Below are 25,781 nucleotides of genomic sequence, written 5' to 3' on the forward strand. Positions count from 1 at the left end.
AATACCTTTTTCATGGGAATTGTGGAAAAGGGAATGCAATTTATAAAATTAATATTGGCACAAAATGGTTCATTTTACTTTCTGCTTCTCAGACCAAGAATTACATACTGAAGAAAGATACGACTTTTATACATATGGGAGTGCCATGCATTTACTCAGCTAGAAAGAAAAAGAAACAGTACATACTCAGTATGTGTATGCTTTGTATTTATAAAAATGCATTTGAAGTTTTTTTAAACATCATTTGTTTTTCTTTCTTAATCTATAACCTGAATTATACATACATTTTGTCAGTTATCTGAATTAGTAACTCCACCAAACAACTGTTAGTCTTTTGTTGCTTGCTGCCATTAAGTCATCCAATTCAATCTGATCCAAGGAAAAGCCACAGGCAAAGTCAGAGTAATGCACCAAGGTGGATAATTGCTATCATTTATCTACAGGTTTTGTACAGCAGGTAGGCTCATTTGTGGGATAGGGTGGGTATATGCACATTTCTAAAAAGGAAAAGGTGAGCATAATAAAGGGTTAAAGAGATCAGCTGCAATGGCTCAGCCTGAAAGCCTGCTCTGCTTTTCTGAGAACAGCCAACTCCTTTGCAAAGTGATCAGTCTTTGCACATCCCATGCCCACAGTCAGGAGATTTATAGCACAGTGACTACTCCCACCCTTCCTGCCCCTCTTCAGCACAGCAGTCCTGCTCTGAGTGCTGTTTTTGTTAATTCTGGAAATGCAAGGATTCAAAATACATTCTGCTCCTGAAAAGTATCACCAGAAAGGATGAGCATGAGGGCACAATTTCAAAGAGCAGCTATTGGAAGAAAATGTTTTCCCCAATATGAGTTTCCAAATGGAGGATAATAGAGTGTATGAATTCATGCAGAAGGACAAGGGGAGAATCAATGGCCAATTATAACAAAGGGATTTTTCATTATTCATCATAGTAATAATGTCCTCCTGATGCCTGAGGTTACTCTCCTCTGTACAAGCATGTATAAACTTCAATCAGACCAAAACCAAACCGTATTAAATGTCTTCAGTGAGCTGGTGAACACAGATAAACCTCCTCTAATGCACATTGCCATGGTTTTGGCTGCTTTGTTTTTTTCCCAAAAAGGTTTTAATCTCTTTACCAAATAGTATAAAATAGAAGAGGAAGTCTAGATTGGAAAGACCAAAGTAAAATCCCCAAAAATGAAAACAGCAGAACAGGGTTTGACAGTGATATCATCACTGTTATGTGTGAGGACTTTGACTCTATCCATGTATTACAGCTGTGTTTCACCCTCAGCATAGGAGTTTGCTTCTCCCTCTGCCTCTGCTTTCTTCTTAATGGCAAGCTGGTGCAAGTCTACTGACCTCTGTAAGTTGCATTTGCCCCCACTTCTACAAGCCATGATGCTGCCATTTCTCCAAGGGGAAATACAGTAAAATAGACCCTCACTAAATGGAGAGAAGGCTTATACATGGTAAAGAGAACACCACATTTACTCAATAGCAATGTATAAATTTTGCAAATTTTGTAAATTTTCTTTTACCAAATAAAAGTATTAGGGACAATGCATACACTAGCTAGTTCCTAATTACTATAATATAAAATCCATGATGAAGGAAAAGGTGTCTAAAGTGAGTTTAAGATCTAATACCACAATAACTAAACAGCAAAGAAGAGAAATGAAGGAAGGGATAACATCCATAATGCTCTCCTGGACCAGTGCTATCCCTGCAGGTACACTTAGATTTGGTAACTGTAATCCTGGTGAGCTTGGATCCATGTAGCCTACAGCTTCCAGGAGGGATTCATTAGCTCTGAAAGAAGGACATTTATGTTCAACAGTGTCTTTTCTAATGTCCCAAAAGACTAAAGGCCTCAAAAGAGTTTTCTCTACCCTGATTTTGCAGGTAGAAAGTATTAACATCTATTTTCTCTCTCTTGCACTGTCCTGTGAGACTTCAGCTTGCTTCTAAAAGCAAATATTCGTAAATCAAATATTGACAGGATATTGGAGGCACTTAGCATATCTGCTTATTTTTACACCTCTGTTTGCATGTCACATATGGATGGACCAGGCCTTACTTTTGATTTTTTTGTTTCAAATGTTTCTTTAGCCAGTAATACTTCAAAAATGGTGGAATCAATTAACTGCCAGTAGGACACTGATTTTGCTTATTAAGAAGGAAGTATAAAGCACTAGCAGCTCCACAATCCAAGGTGTGTCATGTACAGGTATATAATAATGTTATATATATTATATGGGTTAAGAATTTTAAATAAATGCTTGTTCTCTGATTAATTACCAAAAAATCCACACAATGGTTGCTGCTTGTGAACCATTTAAGAGTGCATTTGATCCCACATCACCTACAATATCACTATTCACTACACTTAAAAGTAGGATTAGAATAGCAAAAGCTGTAATGACACACCAAATAATATATAATTCAAATTAAGTATCTCCTATGTTTCTCTATTTTTAATTTTTTTCTTAAGACAAGCTATAGTACTATTTCAGTAAAGCTAGGCAGAATCGAAGTTTATGCTAATGCTATGGACAGAAATTCAAAAGCATTTGCAGAGCACCCTACTGACCTTACATTTTCAGGCAATTTGATATTTCCATGCTCAGTATTGTGTGCATGTAATGCATATAGACACAACTTCCTCAGGGAAGTTACTTCAACAGTGATTTGCTGGTATTCATTTGTCTCGTCCAGGAGCTTGGTTCAGATGCTTGTAATGACTTAGCACACTGGCATATGAACCCCAAAATTCCTAGATATATCTGCAGCAAACCCAACATATCCCAGGAAAAAGGCTGTTGCAACTGTGCCTGGAGGAAAGGCACGAGGAATGGGACATGTGCTTGTCCTGTGAATAGCAGCTACAAGCTTCAAACACTCACTCCTACTTTCCTGCCACCTCTCTCCTTGCCATTGGAAAACCTATTTTAGTAACCATCTGGGGTCCCCTTGATGCAACTGATCCACTGCTGGCAATGGGCTCTCCTGGAATGTTGTATTGTCACCTTCTTCTGTAAAGAGAAGCTTTAGGGAAATTTACCAAAAAGGCAGTCTCAAGCTTAACCCTGCAGCAAGAACTCCCACTCCCAGACCAGCTATCATCCTGCCCCAGCCTCTGAGCTTCCTTAGAGCACCATTTCTTCCAACACAAGCTGTTTATCCGAAATTTCTAATTAAAGCAGTTATCTAGCATCCAGAGCATCAGGGAAGGCTGTACCCCCTGTACCCAACCACAAGTCATAAGTATAGCTCCTATGTATTCATAATAAAGTGTGGCCCGGACTTTCACTTCTGCTAGGTTTTTCTTGGGGATGGGGAAAGTTAGGGTCTTTCCCTTCCACTCCAAGGCTTTTTCCTTCATGGCTGGTTTTCCTATCAGCAGGACTTGCTCTGTTCAGAGAGACATGGAATAGCTCCTTTTTATTCTACCAGTCACAGAAACCTCAGCAAGATCACCTTTTCACTTTTGAATAGCAGAAAAAAAACAAACCCAAAACTCCCAAACAAACAAGCAAACAAAAGTAGCAGAAATTCTTTATTTTCTTTACCACTTTTCCACTAGGAGCTTTGCCGGTGGTTTCACTTTCATGACTATAGTAGAGAAAGAGGTGTTAATCAGCTCTTCAGTTTAGGGGAGTTTCCTGGGCCTTTATTGCATTCCAGAGAGAAAACCCTCTGCAAATTAACACCATTAAACCAATTGCACAGCACTTAACAGATACAGGCTTAAATTTTTCTTTATTTTAAAGAGCATTTTATTATAAACAGATTTCAGTCTAGTTCAGATGGAATCTACACAGTGGGAACCTCAGAACTGATTATCCTTACATTTGAGCTACCTTCTAACAATGTTAAGGATGATTTTTGAATTAAGAATGTCTTCCCAAATTTAGAGGACTATATTTTATGTTTCTGGCTAAATATTTGTGACATTTCTGCTTGAAATTATGTAAACTCCATAAAACAGATGATTGATATGCCCACTGTGAGATGAGGAGCCTTATCTATATGCTACCTTGGCATATCATTTTATGAGAAAAGCTTGCCAGAATAAAAATGATATGAACACTGAAACCTGACTCACTGTCCAACACAAATCCAAGCTTTTGTTTCTGAAAAAGACCCCATTGGTCCTGTTAAATTTACTTTTTAAGCCAATTAGCCTGGTCAAATCCAGCAACAAGCTATGGAAGGAGGGGAAAAACTGGGACACTGAGAGGAAGCGTATGTCAGGAATCAGTTCTTTACTTTGGCAACACATAAATTATGGCTATGCATCCAGCTGTGCTGATAACACAGATACAAAAAAAAATCTAGCATTTACTTTTGAGGTTACTCATTAGGAAAAAAAGGGAAATGCTGGCAGGAGATACAAATACAGCCCCTTTCCTTAAGTACTCTACAGTGAAAACTGCATATTGGCCAGCAAAACTGACTTATGTTTCAAAATAATTTCAATAGAACTTTAAGAAGTGATCAAAGAAGGCAAATCAAAGGAGGAGGCTCAAACAGACTGACCACAGGAAGCGGCAAGCTTTCAAACATCCAGTGTAAATCCCTCTGGAAAGAGCAGTAATGTTCATATATGACAGCCCAGAAGACAACATTCCCTAAGCAAGTCTGCTCAGTGGTTGCATCAGTCATCATGCATTTACTCAACAGAATCTCATATTAGCAACAGTTCCTTAAAAATTGGGAATTTGCCTATAGATATTTAATTTAAATGATATGAATGGTTCTGCCAACTATGTAGAGCGTGTCTTAATTTTTCATTTGCACCAAGGCTTCTGCGTCTGAACTGTGGAAAGATGCCAGTTTTTAAAAGATACATGCTTCAGGCTGTCTCCTCTTCTATTATTGAACACGTTGTTACATAACTGAAATACTTATGAATCGAGAGTAATGTAAAAACAATGAGCTCATTAGAAGGGGAAAAACAGCCACGTACCTTATACAAATTTGAGTTAGGATAATATATTTAACAGTGGATACTTCCAGGAGTTTTAATAGGACCAACCTTATCTCTAATTTCTAAATGGAAGACCTTCAGAAGCAAGTGTTTTTCAGCTGCTTTTGTCTCTGCATGAACAAGGCTTGATAGCTTGAGACTATAATGCATTACTGTGGAAACCTTCGGTCTGTTACATAAATCATCTTAACACTCAGCAAGAATTGTCCAACAGTGCCATTGATATGTTCAAGTCAATGATCCTGAAAACAATTTTTTTTGTGTTTCTTCATATGGTAGACAACAGCAATAAATCATATTCATTTAAAAACACACAATATACTAATTTATCAAGCCACAGCTATCAAAAATGTATTACAGGGGAAGGTATAACTTTTTTGTATTGTGTTAATCAATTTCTCTAATTTGCATTAGTTAAAGGCCAAAGCCCCAGGCAAAACATTAATTTTCCTGTACCAGATGAATTCTGTTTTCAAGAAAGAGAATGTGCTGACAATTATATTATTAATTTTAAACAATCATAATTTTCAAGGTGTACAGAACTACGTAAAACAACAAACTGTTTTTAAGATTTCACTCTTGAGTCTTTTCATTAATTTCATTAATTGTATGCCTCTAGTGTAGCAGTTTGTTGGGAAATATGTTTTCAATGGAGGCTTTAAGTTGAAACACAGTTTAAAGATGACAATAAGTAGGAGCACAAATATTATAAGAGGCTAAAGGATCTGGGGCCTGCAAACACCAATAACACTATTGGAGCAGTTAAACTTCCCTTCAGACAAGAACACAGCAGTGCACTTTTTGCTATTTAGAACTTTTGAATAAAATTTAAAGAAAAGAACAAGTCTTTTATGAACTACTGACCAACTGACCAAAGCAGTTCCTCAAGAATATACAAGAGCTTTAGGCACAAATGGAGCATCCTTAGCACCCAAAGTGGAGTCTTGTCCCTCTAACCTGTGACAATCTTTCACCTTCCTTAGCATGTCCCCAGTGGGGATCCAAGCGCGGTCACTGTCCAACACCCTTGTCACCCCTCTCTCCTGAAAAGAAAGGTATTTTCTCTCCCACAATGTCTACTACTATTACAACTACTACACTACCACTACTATCAATATTATTCTTGTTATTATTTTTGTTCTTATTAATTCTATTACTACTATACTTCTACTACTACTACTACTATTACTTCTACTGCATTTTAATGAAAGCTAAAATTTTTAAGGTAACGGTCCTATTTGAAAACTTTGGTCTGTACTACAATACAGGCAGCATCATGTATGGTATAATCTTGAACTCAGCACTACAAGACATACTTCCATAAATCAGTTACTACGTGCACTAAATATTCTTTGTCAACTAGAGATAAAAAGCATATTGGATATAAAAACTTTTTAGAGATTCTCTCTGCAAAACATACCTAAATTATGCTCAGTACAAAGCTCTGGGTAATAAAACTAGCAATATACATATTTAATAAGCAGAATTGAACTGAAAAAAAAATAGAAGTCACATCTTCAGAAATTGTGCTGCCTGAAAATATAGATGATACACCACATTTAACCTGTCAGAAGCCTCATTAGCATCATAGCATAGACTCTAAACCAGCAATCAAGACTGTGTTCTTCACATGTTTACATTTTTAAACACTCTTAAAATAGCAGTAGTACAGATTTACATTTAAGTATATTTGTTTAGGGGGCATATATTCTGTCTAAATTTCCAAATCCCTTCTGAGATAGACACCAAAAGATGAAACAATATTGTACTCAGGGCACACAATGATGAAGGACAAAGGATCCTTTTATTTTTTGTTCATGATTTTTTTCTCCTACTTTCTCTTTTCTTTCCTTAGAAAAGCTCAGAAACAATGGCTTGCTTCTCACTATTCAAAAGGAGAATGGGTCCTACCTGTGCTACACTTCTCCTGAATGACTGATGAAATAGCCAGAAAAAAAATCTGATTTAATGTAAAATGTCACCACTTGAGAAAAGGAGGATCAAAACAGAGGCATGGCTATTCTTTGTGATTATGATGTAACTTTTGTTTAGTCCTGTGCCAATCACAGGAAAAGCTGAAAGATGAGGCAGATCAAAGCTCCCAATTCCTACCAGCGGTCCCCCTGGCTTTCACACCTGGATTTCGGACCCAGCGCTTATCAGTAAAAAGGCCAAGGAAGTGCTCGGTATATGAACCAGTACAGATCATTTAAGCAAGTAAAAGTGGGGGGATCTGCCCCTCTCTTAATAAAGTGTCATGTAAGCTTGGGACTGCTGGGACCCCAGTAATAAGTTCAATCCTACTGATGCCATACAAACTATCAGCAGCATGGTACCTATTAAGACATTTTTATAAACTTGCAAGCAATATGCAAGCTATTACAAGATATAATTCTGAAAAACAGACTTCCATGTAAGAAGCCAATTTAAGAGGAAAACAACATAAACAATAGTAACTTGCGTGCTCAAGTGAAGCATCTTTTTAATTTTGAGTAATGAAGATGTCAAGCCAAATGCTAGAGTAGTTTAACTTAATTAGGTGGCCTATTTTTCCAGGCAGCCTTTCATTTCCCATTGAAAACTCAGCTTGTATGTGAGGCAACAAGAGCAATTTTGTCTGTAATGAATACCTCTGGGACTCCACGGAGTGATCATTTGAATGTTACATTGAAGACTGGTTTGAGTAACTAGTTAGGGCTTGTTGAGATGCCAGATTTTGTAAAACTAACTAGATTAATCAAAGACTGGCATCTTATCGGTTTATTCGGTCAGGGGTCAGCAGGTCAAACTGACTCCACTGTGGCAGCCTTTGCCAAAAGGGACAGTATAATAGTAATTGGTCTAATTTGTAGTTCAAATTCACGTAATTCTTCCAGATGTTTTATGGACCGAAAAAGGTTCATTTTATGTGAAGCTCAGATGAAAAATACTGCCTTTAACATTTCCCATGGTTACATCCCATAATTCATCCACGCTGCTGACCTGTAGCGTTTCCTGGAAAGGAAACTACATAACTAAAATATATGATGTCTGTAATCTGTTTTCACATGCTAAAAAAGTTGTACTTGGAGGAGCAGAGGGAAACATTTTGAAGGATATTTTATACTGGCTGCTCATTAAACAGAAAGTTGTCTCATGACATGCACAGCAAAAGACAGTGCTTTTTCTCTTGTGATTTGTGAAAAAATACCTCTGGCTCTTGGACAGAGAATTCATCATTTGATGATTGATTTTCTGTTTACCTTTTTCATGGTAAAATAATAGCTTTTGTTGTTTTTACTTTATTGATTTATTGTGGGCCTATCACTGAAGTTGCTGTCATCCTGATGCCACAGCTAAGACAAGATGCAATGTTTACTTCAGTTCCCTCTCATGTGCAACTCTTGAGAAGAATACTTTTATTTGATGCACAGAATCACTGTACATTCAGCAGGGCCAAGTTCACAATTTTAGCATTACTCTAGAAGTATCTGACATTTACTTCTAAATCCCAAAATTCTGTAGCTATGCAATTACCCTCCAAACGTGTTTCATTAAAAAGCTTTCTGCCCACATGGCTGCAAAGAAAATATAAGTGCAAGATTTTACAGCCAGAAGACAAATAGAATGCTGAAAAATTTGTTATACTTGCTGAGGTTTCTGATATGATCTCAATTTTACAGATCCACGTTAATGATTTTTGAAGGCTGGAGAGGGACACTTTTGTTTACACAACTGTAATTATGGGGATGTTTGCTTAGGATCCTTAGGGACTAGATTTTGCCCTCTTTGGTGTTTTTATAGCATGTGCTATAGAATAGACATTAAATGAAAGATGCATTAAGTTAAGGCATGCTTAAGTAACTCATTTTTCAGGGATAAGTAGGTTGTATACATTTCTTCTTCTGGTCAGAGTACAAGTTCCACACCTACTGAACATAACTGACTAAAATTAATTTCAGTAAATAAGGGTAAAGGTATTTCACCTGAGTTACATCTTTAAAGTGAAATTTGTTAAAGCTCCTAAATTCCAGCCAATAGGCCCTAATTCTGACTTATATTTTTATAAAAGTTGAGGCATTTCATTACAAAAAAAAATATCCTTAAATATGTACACAGTACATGTTCATACACTTTGCATTAAAGCTAAAGACATCCATACATAATGCAACACATCCCTGTGGAGAAGGGTTTGGGGACACTGAGGGATGACAAGCTGGACATAAGCTGGCAATGTGCTTGCAGTCCAGAAAGCCAGCCTTGTTCTGGGCTGCATCAAAAGCAGCATGGCCAGCAGGATGAGGGAGGGGATTCTGCCTGCTCTGCTTTTGGGAGATGCCACCTGGAGTTCTGCATCCAGCTTTGGGGTCGGCAGCACAGGAAAACATGAACTTGTCAGTTTGGGTCTGGAGAAGACCACAGAGGTCCAAGGGCTGAAGCACTTCTCCTATGATGAAAGGCTGAGCTGGGGTTGCTCAGCCTGCAGGACATTCTAAGGAGACCTGATAACACCTTTCAGTACATAATGGGGCTTAAGAAAGATGCAGAAAGACCCTACACCAAACCCTGTAGTGTCAGGACAAACAGCAACAGTTTTAAACAGAGAGGACAGATTTAGACTGGACACAGGAAAAAATTCTTTACTGTGAGGGTGATGTGACACTGTAAGAGATTGTGCAGAGAATTTGTGTGTGCCCCATCACTGGAAGTTTTCAAGGTCATGTTGGATGAGACTTGGAGCAATCTGATTTAGTGAAAGATGTAACTGCTCATGGCAGGGAACTGGACTAAATGATCTTCAAAGATGCCTTCCAATTCAAACCATTCTATGATTCTAAATATGAATATCTATAAATACATAGCCTTGTTAATGCAACTGTTGGTGTATTTTTATCAGGAACTCTGTTCTGTCTAGATTCTGCCTGATGTTAAGATAATATTAAAAAACTATGTTTTACTCAAAAGTGAAAGGCAGGGTAAAATTATATCTACCTGTAGCTGCTCATTCAGGATCTGAAAGGCTTGCCTGGTATTTTTCTTTCCCTGAGGCCATTTTAAGCTATGTCCTTTTTTTGTTTTAATGTGACATTTAGAGATCACTTCAGAGAAATGGAGGACCAAGAAGTAGACTCTCTTCTGTTGATAATCTATTTTTGAAATGAAAAGATGGTGGATCAGGAAGAGGGAGGTGGAACATGGTCCAAAACAGCCCTGGACTGCAGTCAGCCAGTGGGCTGCCCAGGTAGCATTGCCTTTTCACTCTCAAATAATGAACTTTACCAAAGCAAAAGCTTTCCAACTTTTGGGCAGGATTGTGCTAGACTTCAGGACAGGGTAGTGTGTACCCATGGGACTACATTGGACCATGAAATGATTCTCCATGTGAGAATGCTGCTTTTTCTGAATCCTTTTCAAGGCAGCCAACTCCTGCCTTGCTCTGCTGATGGAGAGTGTTGCAGGCAACAAGACTGAAGAGCTGTGCCTTCTGGCAGTACCCTGGAATTCTAGCCTGCCTACAGGGAAGGAGCAACACAGAGCAAGGGAGGGAAGCTATTAGGTAGCATTTATCCATCCCTACTTCACATGAGCCATAGTTATGTCATGAATAATCTAAGAAATTATGGTATAAAAATGTAAAAAATACAAGAGGGCTATGTGTAGGGCCATGAGCATAAGGCAACATTAATATGAAAAATCTCTCTTTTGGATGTCAATCCATCCTATTTCACCCTGTAGATGTATAGGACAAAAGAGTTTTGATACCCATGATGTCCCCTCTATCAAAGAGCATGCAGATATATTTTAGATAGATCTCCCTGGCATAGCTCTGGGAAACAGGAAAATACCACCTCTGAGCAATCAGTATTCCTTCCTCTGCCTCAGATCTTTTCTTCCCAGTGGGACAACAGGGCTACTGCCCAAATCATCAGCTCCAGGGCTGTTCTCATCCCTTCCCTTTGGACTTTGCAGGGAATTTGGCAGTGGCACTCATTAACCTTAACATTTATCAGGCCTCAGGAAGGCTACAAATGTGTTAAAGCTTTGTGCAAGAGTCCTGAATTACATTCCATATTGTGACTAGGAAGAAATGTAAAATAAGCAATATAATTTTATACTGTGCTCTGTGGGGCCCACAAATTACAGGAGGAGGAATAACATAAAGAGTAATTCATGTCCAAGGTTTCAATTATAGGTATGGGGAGAAAACAATAATTGGTGGGAATCTCAAATGCAGATCAGTTGGCATAGTTTTAGTTCAAAATGATAAATTATTTCAGATCCAAGTGCAATTAGTAGTGAAAATGTCACAGTTTTACTGTGTATGTTTGTTAATATGGCTGGCATAACTAATTTAGGAGATGCCTTCAGTGTAGAGTCCTGTATCACATATATTGTAACCAAAAATGCAGTACTTACACATATATATAAAATGTACACAGAGACAACATTGCCAAACAGCCTTTTGGGACGCTTTAAAAGAATATCATTAATTTTTACTGTATACTTACTCTTCTGGCTCAGTTCCAGCACTGGCTTTCTGTTAAAATCATTTCAAGTATAGAATTATGCTATTTGCTTGCAGCAACATCACAGGAACAGTAGTGAGCCATATGTTGCTACTTAGCAACTTGGTCTGTAAGTCCCAAAGCATGTACTGATTTGAAAATTGAACAGAAATGATAATTATTGTTGAGGGATGCTGTGAGGCAACTTGTCTTGGATTACCAAACTATGCAGATGTTTGATGTTATACAGCAAAAGGAACAAAACTATATTTTTTCCTGTCTAATGCCTGAGCTTTTATTTATGTTAGCCTAAGGGGGATAAATTGATTAAAACCTGTAAAATAATATAAGGTGATGTTTTTCTGGATAGGAACACTTTGGAGCAAACAGAAGAACCGAGGTGCTTGTCAGCATGTATCTGGACTGCAGCAGGTCTGTCCCTATGGCCACCTAATCCTGAGGACAGGCAAGTGGAAACCCCTTGGTGTTACATACCATGACTCAGTCTGCCAGCCCACTTCCCAAATAAGTTATGCCAGACTCTGAAATTAAAAAATGATGCTCATGTCTGACTCAGCATGACCAGAGCTTCAATAAAAGTTTCTGATAGGACTATGTATGTCCTTACATGTGGGATTCATATTTTAGTTAGCAGATGTGAATGCATCAAGAAAAGCAGAGTAATTTACTCACTTCTCATTATGACAGCATTCAACCCCTATCTCTGATCTTGTGAGGGAAGAGCCAGGTTATTAAGGGTGGGAAAGAGCCTGCATTCCTCACGCTGAGGTCATGCAATGGCAAGACTCATGAGCACAGGTGCAAAATAGACATAGGACAAAATTATGATTAGAGTAACTATGCTGTCATCTGAGAGAGAACATTTCCTCCTCTCTTTTTATGGCATTATGTGTTTTACGTCCACTAACAGTGACAGGAAAATGAACAAACAGTCCTAAAGCTATGGTCAGGAAATATAATTGCATCCTTTACTGTTCCTCTCCCTAGCCCTGTAAGTTACACAGTCTCTCATGCTTTGTTTTCAGAGCAGGAAATACTGTATTTTTTCCAGTTTTAACCACCAGACTGGATTTTAAAATGGTAGTCAGTTCACGAGTTTTGGCTGACCACCAAATGCTTATGCCCAAGAAAGGAACACACCCCATTACAGTCAGTGAAGACCTCACAGACACTGCCAATGAAGAGTTGTTTTGCTCCTTTGAGGAACGACTAGCAGCTGTCTATGTCAGGAACAGGTTTGGGAAGGCTCCTCTCACAGTCGTAAGTTCTTGACGAAACATGAGAGACAGGTTTCCATCACACCCCATATTCCTGTTCTCAGAGAAGTTGTTTTGTCTCTCTTTTTTTTTTTCTTTTTTTTCAAATACTGTTATTATTACAGCCTTTCACATATGCTCCAGCCCACACAGAGCTGGAACACCTCTTCTGTGAAGGCAAGAAGGCAGGCTAAAAATGCTGGGGTTGTTCAGTTTGGAAAAGAGAAGGCTCCAGGGAGATCTTAGAGAGCTTTCCAGTACCTAAAGGGAGCCAGCAAGCAAGCTGGAGAGGAACTTTTCACCACGGCCTGCAGTGGTAGGTCAGGGAGGAATGGCCTTAAGCTGCAGGAAGACAGGTTTAGATTAGACATTAGAAAGAAGCTCTTTGCTACAAGGGGGGTGAGGCACTGGCACAGGTTGCCCAGAGAGGTTGTGGAGTTCCCGTATTTGGAAGTTTTCAAGGCCAGGCTGAGTGGGGCTCTGAGTAACCAGGACTAGCGGAAGGTTCCCTGCCCATGACCTGGTGGAAGGAACTGGATGATCTTTAAGGTCCATTCCAACCCAGCCCTTTCTATGATTCTGTATATTCACTCAAAACCACTGCCACAGTGTAAGCACCAGGAGAAAATCCACGAAAGGGAAAGGAGGTTGTGACAGCCCAAGGCTGACAGCTACTCTCAACCAGGCACAGAAGGCTGTTTGACTGGTGCACGCTCGGTAACAACTTAAAACACTCTGCCTGGCAATTGAGCTGCTTCTTGCCACATGGGTTCCCTCCAGCAAAAGACAGAAGTTGCCTTCGGGTTTTGAACTCCACCTGGGAGCCAGACATCCCAGAGTTCAGTTTTGCCATGGTCAGATTTTAAGCCTGTAAGCCTTTTCTTGATTCCAGCCCTCAGTAAGAATTCAGAGTTTTTTGATATCTTTGAATTTGGAAATGTCACATTTGATAGATTTTTTTTTTCCTTGAAGACAAAGTAATTTGCATTTAAAATACCTAGGCCTGGCTGGCTCTTTAAAGGTACTTTAAGAACCTTACTTTCACTTCAACCAGTGAGTGTTAGATACATAAATATCTCTGAGAATCTGGGCCTTGTTAGCACATGTAGAAACCACATAAAAGATTAAAACTTATACTCTTAATTTTTCAATATGCCATTTAAATTATTTAAACTACATGCATACACAGTACAAAAATATCAACAGAAGAAAAATAATTCTGATGTATAATGTGGACTTGCAATTCTTTATTCAAAACTATTTAAGACAGACATAATGATTCTCTGAAAGGTAGCAGCTGCCTGATAACAGCAATCATTCACAGAGTTTGTATTTCTACTGTTTCAAACAAATTCAATTAGCCCTTGCACTTCAAAACCCTTAAGGCAAGAATGAGATGATACTAGGCTGCTTTAATCTAATAGTAATACTAAAACTTGTCAGTACAGTTTTTGGATTAATGGTTAGAGAAAAATTAATAATATAATTTTTCATTTTTTAATCAAACAGTTCTATTCTAAACTACCTCTGGATCTTGGAGGGTTCTTAGCTGAGTAAGTTCAATCATGCACAACTCCTAAATGCAAAGTACTATTGGTCTCTAAAGGTATTTCAGAATGACTTCAACAGAAAGCTGAGAAGCAACATGGTGGCACACTTTAAAAATGGTCTTTTTGATTGAACCATGTACTCATCTAACATAACCCTCCTGCTTCTCTGCTCCCCAGGAACCTGTGTACCTGAAGAGCACCACTTCATGAAGACCTTTAGTTTTGAATGCACACTTTCCAAAGCTGTTGATTCCTAAATTCCATCCAGATTATCTGAACATAATTACTATTCATTCAAACTTCCCACCTAATGAGAGTTTTGCATGTAAGCCTCCTGGTTTTGTCAGACCAGACACCACTGGCCTGAAATATGGCATGACACAGACCACAAGTTTGGTTATTCGGGGCAATTTCTGACACAATCTAACTGATCTGCAGCACTATTCCCACTACTTGCTGGTGCAAAGTTAAACTGAAACACATGAAGTAAGTGAAAAATCCCCCCCTACATATAGATGTAGCAACAGGTAGACAACCCAAAACTTTCAAAACTCCCTTTGCTTTTCAAGGAGTAATTACAATTGTAACTCTTAAAAATCTATAGGATCTTTGAGGTCAAGTGGAAAGGTGGAAGATATTTTAATACACATCCAGTATCAAAATTTAGTTTGTATGGTTCTCCAAAAGGAAAAGGGCTCAAAAATACCTTTAAAGAATGCACATCATGTTAAGCCTTTTGGCCTGTAGGCTACAGAAGGTTAAGTCATCGCCTTAACCCCACTGCTAATTGTGTAATAATAGCAACATTCCTCAGACACAGGATTAGAGCTAAAAATGCAATTCTTCAACTGTTCTGTGAGTGATAATTAAAGATATTTGTGACATGTATAGCTTATAATGATTAACTTGTCTGCAGTCAGATAAACAAATAACCTGCACCTGTAAAGACTTTATTTCCTGAAGGTAAAACAACTGTTTAGGAAAGATCATGCTGGCAAAACAGCTGCTTGCATTCTGGAGAGGAAACAAGGTAGTATCTTTCAACAAACGCCAACTCTGGTGTTTTATCAGCTCTATCTCATTAACTGGAAACAAGGCTTAAATGCTTTGTTTATAAATTATGATTATTCCTGATTGCAGCAGTTACTGATAGTGCCACTCATTTGCAATGCAACTCTTTGAATTTTTTTAATTACAATTTGAAACAAGGCACAGAAGATTAATTAACCCACCTGGCTGGCTGGCACGTAGTCCTGGCTTGGTTCTGTCATACTCATATACATGTTCTCACCGTCAAACTGCAAAGGAAATAATAGTAAACATTCAGCAAACTCGATTTTTTAGCATTGACTGAAAAAAACAGTTGCTATAAAATAATATTACAGCCTGGTTTTAGAGACTTGTAATTGCATGTGTGCATCTTGTCTTTGATGTTCCTGTTGTCATCCTTATTGACCCTGGATGTCAGTGATTTGGAGTAATTAGCGCTCTAGTAATTACAGCTAGCAAGGAAGAAATGAATGGTTTCCTTTCATCTGCAATCTGTTTTAAAACAAAATGCCTCATTTTGTGCACCATGTATACATATTGCTGTTGGTTGCAATGAAGTACTAAGTGAATTGCACACTTACTGAGAAAAGAAAGATGAGAATAGAATCTGCACTAAAATGCATCTTAATGGATTCCAGCTTCAGCTTCTGAGCAGAACAAGAGTTGAGATTTCAAAACAAATTAAACCTCCTCCAACTGAAATGTTCCCATGTCAGAAAGTAGGAAATACATCTCCAGACAGCTTTCAGACATCTGAATGTATGAAAGAGTATATCTCCTGTCCGTATGGTGTAAGAGGATAGTTTGCTTGATGTGTGAATAAAGTAAACATTCATAATCAGAACTGCAAAAATAACCATCTGTAAATGATAAATACCAATCCTGGAAATACATACAATATATAAAAATCTTCTTTCCTTTTCTCCTTTCCTTTTTATTTCTTTTTTTTTTTTTCACCTCTCAACTGCAGTTAAGAAGTAACGGAAATGTCATAGAAAGGAGTTGATTAAAATCTGAAGGTCTAGATGGAGAAAAACTGTCAGATCTGAAGCCTCATCCTGTACCAGCACAAAGAAGTGTAAAACTACTGATTTCTTACATAGTCTGGAAAATGTCCCCACAGAACTCTCATCACACCCACTCAAGTGGCAGTACCAACAGGGCAATGACAGCCCCAGTGTCTGCTGAGGAGCTAGGGAAAATCTTTTCAAACCTTTTAAGCAGAAATGAACAACAGCAGGAATTCCTATCTCCAGACATGAACCACAAATTTCCAGCTGTTACGAGGTCTGTTTGAAATAACTTGCACCTGACCCCTTGTGTGAATGCTTAGAGTGACATATTTTGGACATCAGCCATTGTTTTGCATGACACAGCAGCTTTTTTAAGAAGTCCCTACTACTGAGATTGCTCTGCTCCCACAGAAGCTGCCAGTGAAATAACCCATGGACATTTCCTTATCAGTGTTGGCTTCTGGGGATATTCTACCTGCAAGGTCTAGTAAAATCAACTAGCCCAAGGTGGCAAAGTGAAACTGGGTCTTTGGCAGATAGGTCGACCAATTTTTGCTGAGGTGGCTGGAAAGGTTTCTGCTTCCAGCTGTTCATCCTCTTTCTCTGCCAGAGGCTACAAGGCTCGTAACAGCAGCAGTAACATGAACAAGTGCCAGCTCCTGGCACAGAGCTGATGGTCTGCCCTTCCTGGCCAGAGATATTTAATAGTCACAGACTATCTGTCAGAAGTCCTAGTTTCATGGGAGGGAAAGGATTATGCCACAAACACAGATCTGCCATAGGGAATAGAGTATTTCCCAATTTTGACAGAATAGAGATAGTTAGATTAGATCATAATATAGAGATTGATGCTTGTTCCTTTTTCGTTTCTTGTTGGCATGCACCATTTCTTTTAGCTTTCTCAAGCATTCAAAGTAGAGTTCTGGAGAAAAAAATTTAGAATCTGGTTTGGAAAAAAATGCATTGTTTCTTCTACTCAGATGAACAGGTGAAATTCTGAACAGAGATTTCACAGCCAGTAGTTGGAAAGCAAGCACTCCAGTGCTAGGCCTACAGGAGCTCAACTTATTCAGCTTGTCAGACGAAAGGCTGAAAGGTGCCTTGATCACTGTGATTGGTACTTACACCCTGGAAAGATGTCTGATAGCAAGATGTCAGCCTTCCTGACAGTGGTATAATGAGATCTAGTGTTGAGAAATGGAAGTTACAGAAATTCAGCCCTGAAATAAGATACAAGTTCCTACTTTAGGAGGTAATTAAGCATTATGTCAACAGCAAACTCATCATTTCTCAGACATTTTAGAATGAGGTTTGATATCTTTTTTGGAACAGATGCAATCCATTTCATATTTATAAGAAATCCCATGGACAGGATAGTTACACTTGCTGGTTATGGGAGTCCTATCGGCCCTGGAAACCATCATTCCTTGAGTCTCCTCTTTTGAATTTCCCTTGTTATCTTCATATATTTGTTGTGATACATTGCAAGCTTTGCTATAATTCAAATACTGTGTTGCAGGTGTTTAGTTGCAGTGAATATGGAGAAATTTCTTTTCTGCCTACTGGCTAGATACAGTCAAGGATTATTTCAATTTATTTTGCCTTCCATAATGCATGAGACTATGATTTAAGAATCTTTATGAAGTAAACTAGTCTTTAATATAATTCCCTCTTTTGAATGTTTGGTCATCTGTCCTTACTCCCAAGCTTACAATCACCAAATCTGCATTCTTTGAATAATTTCCCTAAGGTATTTTTCCATGAATACTGAAATTTTTATAATTCTGTGTGTTGTTCTTGGATTATCTGCCTACCTAATCAGTGCCTTGCTATTAGTGGTCCCCCTGGCATGACAGGGTCTTGGATCTCAGCATCTCCTGTTTGTTTTTTGTGGCTCTCTATTGAGCTCTGAAATATTTTTTTATTTCTGCTATGGTCTGTGGGCTTTATATGAACACGTTTCAGAGAAACCAAAACAGAAAAAATATGTGTAAATTTAAATTTTGTGGCCTTTTGACCTTACATTACAAATGTTCAGGGATTGATGCTTACATGAGGAATGACCTTCTCCAACATTTTGGATTAATTTGTTAGGGTAAATTTTCAGAAAAATAAATTGATGAATAATGTTTGTAAAATCTGAGTGACCTGTTAACATCTAAAAATACGGAGCAGCTGTCTGATTTGTTACTTAATGTCTTCAATATTCAAGCATGGAATTTAGTCACTGCAATATTTAGCATCTTCTTGTCAGAAGTATGTGCAAGATATTGTGCAATAGGTTATATAGGTCAGCAAGATTTGATGGGATGTGTACTTTTTGTAGCGTTTATATATGCAGATTGTGGACTGTAATGCATCAGCTTACAATAACACTCTTGCCATGTTAGTGTTTGTACTACATTTACTGCTGTTTAAATTATTATCTGCCCTCAGTCCAGTGCAGTGTGGTGCATGGCTACTTGGCAGTTCCTAGGACTTTGGACATGAGCCTGAAAAACACCCATAAACTCAATGGATGAGGCATATACACATGCATTTTGTCCAGCAGGTATTGCCAGGAAATACCTCCTTCACGTTCTCAATGTTTACTAAAATGTTTATAAAAGAGTGAAAATATGATCTTTGTATATCAGAATAAAACTAAATATTTACTCCAATGCTGATTTGTTTATTCATCATCCCCTTTCCCAACTACCAAAGCAGTGTGAAATAGATATGACCTGCACATCCCACCTCAGCCAAAAAAAAGGGTGCATAAGCCTTCAATAACAAAAAATTCAGAAAAATTGATGCAGCACAGATACAATGCTCACCTTGCCCAAATGTGACAATCCCACATCAAAACAATAAACTGAGGAAAAAATGTTAACAATTGGATCAACTGGAAAGTTCTGTTCATATTTTTTCCTCATCCGTTTAGAAGCTTCCAAAATATGCCCCTAAACCCCAGAAATGAATATTTAATCATTTCACCTTTAACAGACTGCTTTGTACCGTGCAGGCTTTACAGCGTGGCACCTTTCAACAAGTCTCCACCTGGACCCTTTAATTCAACCTATATCCAGCTGGAATTCAGCTTTACAAGTAAGGTGTTGTATTCAACAACAGTTCAAGCAACCTATCCGGATCAGAGTGAGTGTAAAGATGAGCAGATACGGCTCAAAGATGTCTTCAACCACCAGAGTGTCCTTCCAGGTTATTCTCTGTGCTTCCAAAATTGTCTTAATGTACTCATCATTCTCAGGCTTGTATTCCCCAAGCTTTCCTGCCACTCACTGTGCTTGATTTCAAGCAAAGAAACTGCACAAGCATCACTTAACCCGTGTATGATTCATCCCAACAGAACAGAAGAAACACAAAGGCAGGCAGTTAAATGAACTGTCTTTTATGAACCTATGTAGGATGTATATATATCATATGACATTTCATATAAAGCTTTCCCAATGTGTCTCCAAGATCGCTCAGTATCATTAAGACCAAATTTCAAAATCTTTCATTTTAATCTATTAAATGTGAATGCCAATACAATATTCTGGTGTGTGATAATAACTACTCTTGACAACATTTCTTTTCACATTAAAGTGTAACTGCATGAGAAGTTTGGGTAAGAGCAAACGAAGAATATGACAACATTGTAATATGAAAAGAAATATAACTGGGAACTAGTTCTAATATAAATTCAGGATTGTGTAATATTCTTTATTTAAATTATTATAAATAAAACATACAGGCAACACTATGGCAGGGCCAGTTAGAAGCCCCCTTTAGAATGACCCTTTGTAAGACAAGTTGTAATGTTCAGCAACCAATATGCACAAAATACCCAACTGCTGTTATTAAATAAAATTTACTCACAGAAGTTAGGGATGTAATTACATAAGCACTGGCTGACTGTAACTGATGCAAGAGCATGACAGAGTTTAGCAAATGCCCAGAGAGGTAAAGGTGTTTTAAGGGATGCAAGGCTGGCTTCTGCCTTCCATTAATGTGGCATCATACCAGAGTCACACAACGTATGGCCAGGAACCTCTTTTCATACTCCCATTTAAATTGCAGCAAACTTTATCAGCATTTATAACAGCGATTATGAAGTAGCAAAGCTTGCAAGGATAGTATTTTTTTATTCATTCTTAATGTGCTTTAAATTAAAAACACCCTGCATGGACTATGTCACAAAGATACTATAAACAGGTTGAACAGACAAAAAAATTTCTCATGGTGGCACCAATGTAGAGAATGTTTATTTGATCTCCTTACTAGACAGAAAGCACTGAAATACAAAAAGGAGGGTGCAAGATGGCAGAAAAAGCTAGAAGGGCTTGAAAACCAAAGAGGATAATTGGAAATAAAATATATTTATATAGTGGTGTGCACATACAGTGACTGTAAATGCAGATTGGTATCTGCATTAGCTTCAGGTGGCTTGTTCAGATGACAGCTACCACATAGACATACATGTTAAACAAGCCTTCAGCCTAGCTTCGAGTTCTCCCCTCCACTTAAACTACCTTCCTCTGTACCAAGTCTCTCTGTTTCCATTGCCAGGATCACTTGGCTGTCTGGATTACAGGGAGAACGACATTTCTCCCCTCTACATCTCTCTTCTTGCTTTGTGACGCTTCATTGCTGTTGTTGTGAAATGAAGGGTTTATTTCGATCCTTTTTCATCCAGTTTTTGACTTCTGAGGGTATTGCATAATTACTCTCTCTTTCTATGCATATATATAATGTGTGCCCTAAGTTCTTCAGGCACAGTTATATGAGCTATGGGAAAGAAAAAAACCAAGAACATGAATGTTTGAGCTTTTTCCCATTCATACTAAAGAGGAGCACAATGTGCCAGTACTGCATCTCATCCAGCTGCAGTGTGGGCAGGGAAGAACAAGGAACATGAGCCCAAATGGCTTTCGATGCCAAAACACGCTTGGGACAGGGGTATGGAGGGGGAACAGCTTTGGACAATGTTCTGGGCACAAATAAATCCCAAAAGTGATATCCTAAAATGCAAAGATTAAAGGAAGAGAAGCAAGGGGAGAGATGATTATATTGGTGAAAGGTGCTATGTTTAATAAGTTCATCTTCTGGGTAAAGCCACTTGGACTTGACATTCTGATTTCTTCAGAGGATCTTACAGACCTTCAAAGCATGTGTTATTAATCACATAATCTAAATACAAATTTCTCCCATCTTAGATTTGAACTGGAAGATAGATTTAGGTTTAAATATAAACTTTAGTTATATCATTAAACCATATTTACCTTACTCTGATGGTGCCCCAGCACAATTTATTGTACTTTATTTTAAGGAGTTGCAATAGCATTGTGTAAAACGATTATTTATTTCGAGTGATTTTGTGATTTTACTGCTTACAGGTTACATATATCATTTGTAACTTACATTATCTAAAAGCCACTAATCCTGAAAAATCTTTAAAGCTAGGTAATTTTGTTTATTTTAAACCAAATGCCAAGAGTGGATATTGTCTCATGTTGCTTGATGACAAAGAGTGATATTTTGTTTTACTCAGAGCTGCTGAAAAGACACTAAAATAATAATGGGATACAACATAAATCATCAAATTGCTATGCTAAAGAAACAGTTGATCTTGTTATGGCAACCATTAAAGATAAAACCAGAGATGCTCTGTAAACATTACACACAGTGGAAAATCCCTTTCTTGACACAGTTTGGCAAAGCGGTACATTTGTATTATATTGAAACTCCATTTTGTCTCCTAAACTCCATTTTGTATGCTGTACTTGAACACGTTTAAATTTGCCCAAGACAGGTTACAGTAATGCATTCCAGACAGGCACCCTTCCCAGGAAAGAGGCTTGACACCTCACTGAAGGACTATCACAGGAAAATTGTCAAAAAACAATCTAGTACTATCAACTTTGATTGTTCTGCCGTCTTCCCTCCCTCCTCCCATAAACCTTGTTTATCAGCAGAGGAGCGTACTGAAAAACCATGAGATTGGGTGAAAATGACTGAATGGCAAAAAGAAGTCAAATTCTTTGCAGAGCTGAATGTCCCTCTGTGGCCAAAGCAAGGTGATTAGTGCAGACTGGCAGGACCTGGAGGAGTCCTGTCCCATTTGGAACACTAGGAGCCCTCCAGGATACAGAAAGTTTGATGAGTCAAGCCATAGAGTAGAGATTGCATGTCTCAAGACTACTACTACTACTACTACTACTACAACTACTACTACTACTACTACTACTACTACTATAACAACAACAACAACAACAACAACAACAACAACAACAACAACAACAACAACAACAACAACAACAACAATAATAATAATAATAATAATAATTCTGCTACTAGTTTTCAGGAACAAAGTATCAGGAAAATCCTTTATGTCTCTGGTCCTTTCATCTTCTTCCAGGTTGCTGAAGATTCTGAACCAGGACTATGGGGTGTGTTATCTTTATGTGGTCCGAGTACAATGACGTGTGGACTGGGCAGATTAGAGTTGGGAAGGAATCTGCCCAGAATCTGCAGCCACAAGGTGTGTGAGAGCACTGGCAGCAGCCTCAGAGCAGGAAGTGAGGGTGCTGCTTCACAAGGAAACACGGTCAGATATTTCCTATCTTAGAAAAAGCCACAGACAGCAATGAAACTCTTTGCCCACAGCACCCCACAGACTTGGACCCATTTGGTGCTTGGATCCAAGTGTGATAGGGCTTGCAGAGTAGCACCGCCTTTTCTACCAGCTGGCTTTTAAAGACAAAATGTTTTGTAAATACACTGCTTGATTCTCCTCAAATGAGACCAATTTTTTCTCAGTTTTAATTTATAACAGCAGCTATTGCCTCAAAAAAGTACAGACAGTGCTGTCAAAGTTTTCTCTCAAATTTTCTTGCCTGTGTCATAAATGCCCAATCCACCATTGCCTTCCTCAAGCTTACTCACTATTCACCTCTTTCATTGGGAGAAAGGGAGGAGACAGAATGTTTGCTGAGTATGTCCTCATAGGTGGAGAGCTGGCTGAATATCTAAATACACACTGGTAGTTAAAACCTGAATAATGGCACTACAGCATTTGTGTTTTCCCTGCACTTAATAGAGGTTAATGTGGAACTGCAGGAAAGGTGAAGGGGAGTGTTTAGCTTCCCGCCTGGAGCCTGCATGTGTCAATGCCTGACAGAGCCTTGAAGTTGTTAGCCTGCATGCAGAGCACTAGCTGAATGAGGTTACAGTGCTGAGCACAGCGGGCTAGAAGAAGTAGGATCAGACTGATAGGAGGAGTGGCAGAGTCCAGGCACAGCAGAGTGTATCAAAGACAGCCCAGGGGAGAGCGGGTACTGTATTAGTCCTTTGTGTACATTTAAATGGAAGGCAGTGAACATGCAGAGATGAACTCTGAACTCTCTCAGCTGGGTTCCTGCTCCTTTTAACCTTGGCTCTGTAAATAAAATAAAATATTATAAAATAATAATAAAAAATGAAAAAGAAATAAGGTAAAATAAAATAAACCCAGCACACTGTGGTCTGGACTCCTATGCTCAGCTATTTTTTGCATATTGAACACTCATTAAATAAACATACCAAGATCAAAGTAGCAAGTGCTTTTGTTATTATTTTACTCAATTCACACTAAATTACAGATGTAGACGCCCACTGGGAAAATTGGGTGATCAGGTGGAAAGGTTTGAACAACTAAGATAAGACCCTTCTTTTTCTGCCCACAGCAGCTGAGGAAATTTGCTTAACCTGGTAGGCTGGTAACATTTTCCAACACCAACAGACCTGATCGATTTCATTACAAGGTCTGATCCTGCATCATAGAAGGTAAATGGAATTGTGCCATTGTCAGTTGGACAGGAACTGGATCAGGAACCAGTAGACTGGAAAGGGAATAGGGATCTTCTTCGAGTTTCATTAGTAATGAGTAATTTTTGTCAATGTGCATCTCTGCCTCATCGTGTAAAGTGGTAGATTATGTAATGAAATGAATGAAAGCCTAATAAACAGGATCTACAGAGGGCAAAGAGATGACTAAAAAGCAGTTTTTATATATCCACATGTAGAACTCCCGTGCTGGAGTGTAGCAGAAGAGAGGTTCCATGGATCATAGTCAACGAGTTTTGCACAACTAGGACAGAACCACTGCCTTGCATGAGTACAGTTGGAATATCATAGGGACCCATGGACAGAGTTCTATCTACTGCGTTATTTATAGTGAATGGTATACAATATAGTTCCTAAGGGTAAGTACATCTCCTTCTGCACAGCAGAATCTTAGAAATAATAAGGAACAGAATAACATCAACCAAAAACCACATTACTATTCTGAAAATCCTATGAAAGGGGATCTTGAGAAGCAAATAAAGGTGACAATTGCCAGATAAATAAACAACCTTGCCTGAATGAATCATGTTTGAAAGAGTAAGTGGGAAAAAACACATGCACATGTAGAAATTTTTTTTTACCTATGCCATATTTAAAAATCCAGTTTTAAATAGTATCACCTAAGAATTTAAGTGTTGTAGACTAATGCAGCAGGCCATTTGGATCACATGTACAACATGTATTAAAATTATCCTGTTGAAAGAAATGACAATGCAAAAATACTTAAAATCAAGCACCCATTCAAATATGCAGTAAAATAGGACCCAAGAGCTCAGGTATTTACAGAAACAGGAAGAAAATAATTAGGAATGTACCAAACTCAGATGGAAAAAATCAGCTTAAATTTCTGATAGACCAAATTATTTAACACAGTCTGATGGGATCTCATTAGATAGAACTAATTCAGACCTGGAGAGAGTGATAACAGAAATGACTAATTGCAAGGACTTGGGAAAACATGGACATCTGTTAAATGACAAGAGTGTTGTAGGACTGATATACAATCATATTTTACCAGAACAGCTACTGTGGCAGCCATGTGGACAATCCTACTTCCATCCACAATTACTCTGTTACTTCCTTAATTTCAACAGGATTATTTTCATTAAAAATGTCACACATGTTTATTTCCCTTGCTGCATCAAATAAGAAGAGCCCCATAAATGTTCATAAGAAGAATCTGAACCAACATGGATTTTTAAACTTACAGTTACAACAGATTCAGAACCTTGACAAGGCTTGTAGCTTGACTTACTCCTTTGCTGAGATTGTCTACAGATCAAACTGAGATACCCTGGCAGAGCAATGTAGAGAACTTAGCAGTATTCTATCCTAAAATAGGTCATTTGGGAGTAGATGTGGTTAGAAATGTTCAAAATATTACTCAAAAGCAGAAGAGGAAAAGTTGTTTTACTTTTTTTTCTAACCAACTTCAGTGAAGACATGTCCTTGATGTGAGATCACTTATCTGTTCTCAAAAATTCTAAGTGCTCTATACACCTTTTAAGATAAAACTTGACCTTCAAGTTCACTTTATGACTAAATTATTCCAT

At 38.2% G+C, this 25,781-nt stretch overlaps 1 protein-coding gene across 3 annotated transcripts in view; it reads right to left on the minus strand.

The window, feature by feature from the left end:
• The window catches only part of TOX (thymocyte selection associated high mobility group box), a 217,082-nt gene that overhangs the window by 87,499 nt on the left and 103,802 nt on the right, over window positions 1-25,781 (minus strand). For all 3 annotated transcript variants that reach the window (XM_063169176.1, XM_063169184.1, XM_063169168.1), the window contains exon 2: window positions 15,535-15,600. In XM_063169176.1, coding sequence (XP_063025246.1) covers window positions 15,535-15,600 — 66 coding nt within the window. The remainder of the gene's footprint in view (window positions 1-15,534; window positions 15,601-25,781) is intronic.

The sequence above is a fragment of the Melospiza melodia genome, chromosome 1 (genome assembly GCF_035770615.1).
Source record: "Melospiza melodia melodia isolate bMelMel2 chromosome 1, bMelMel2.pri, whole genome shotgun sequence".
Taxonomy (NCBI): domain Eukaryota; kingdom Metazoa; phylum Chordata; class Aves; order Passeriformes; family Passerellidae; genus Melospiza; species Melospiza melodia.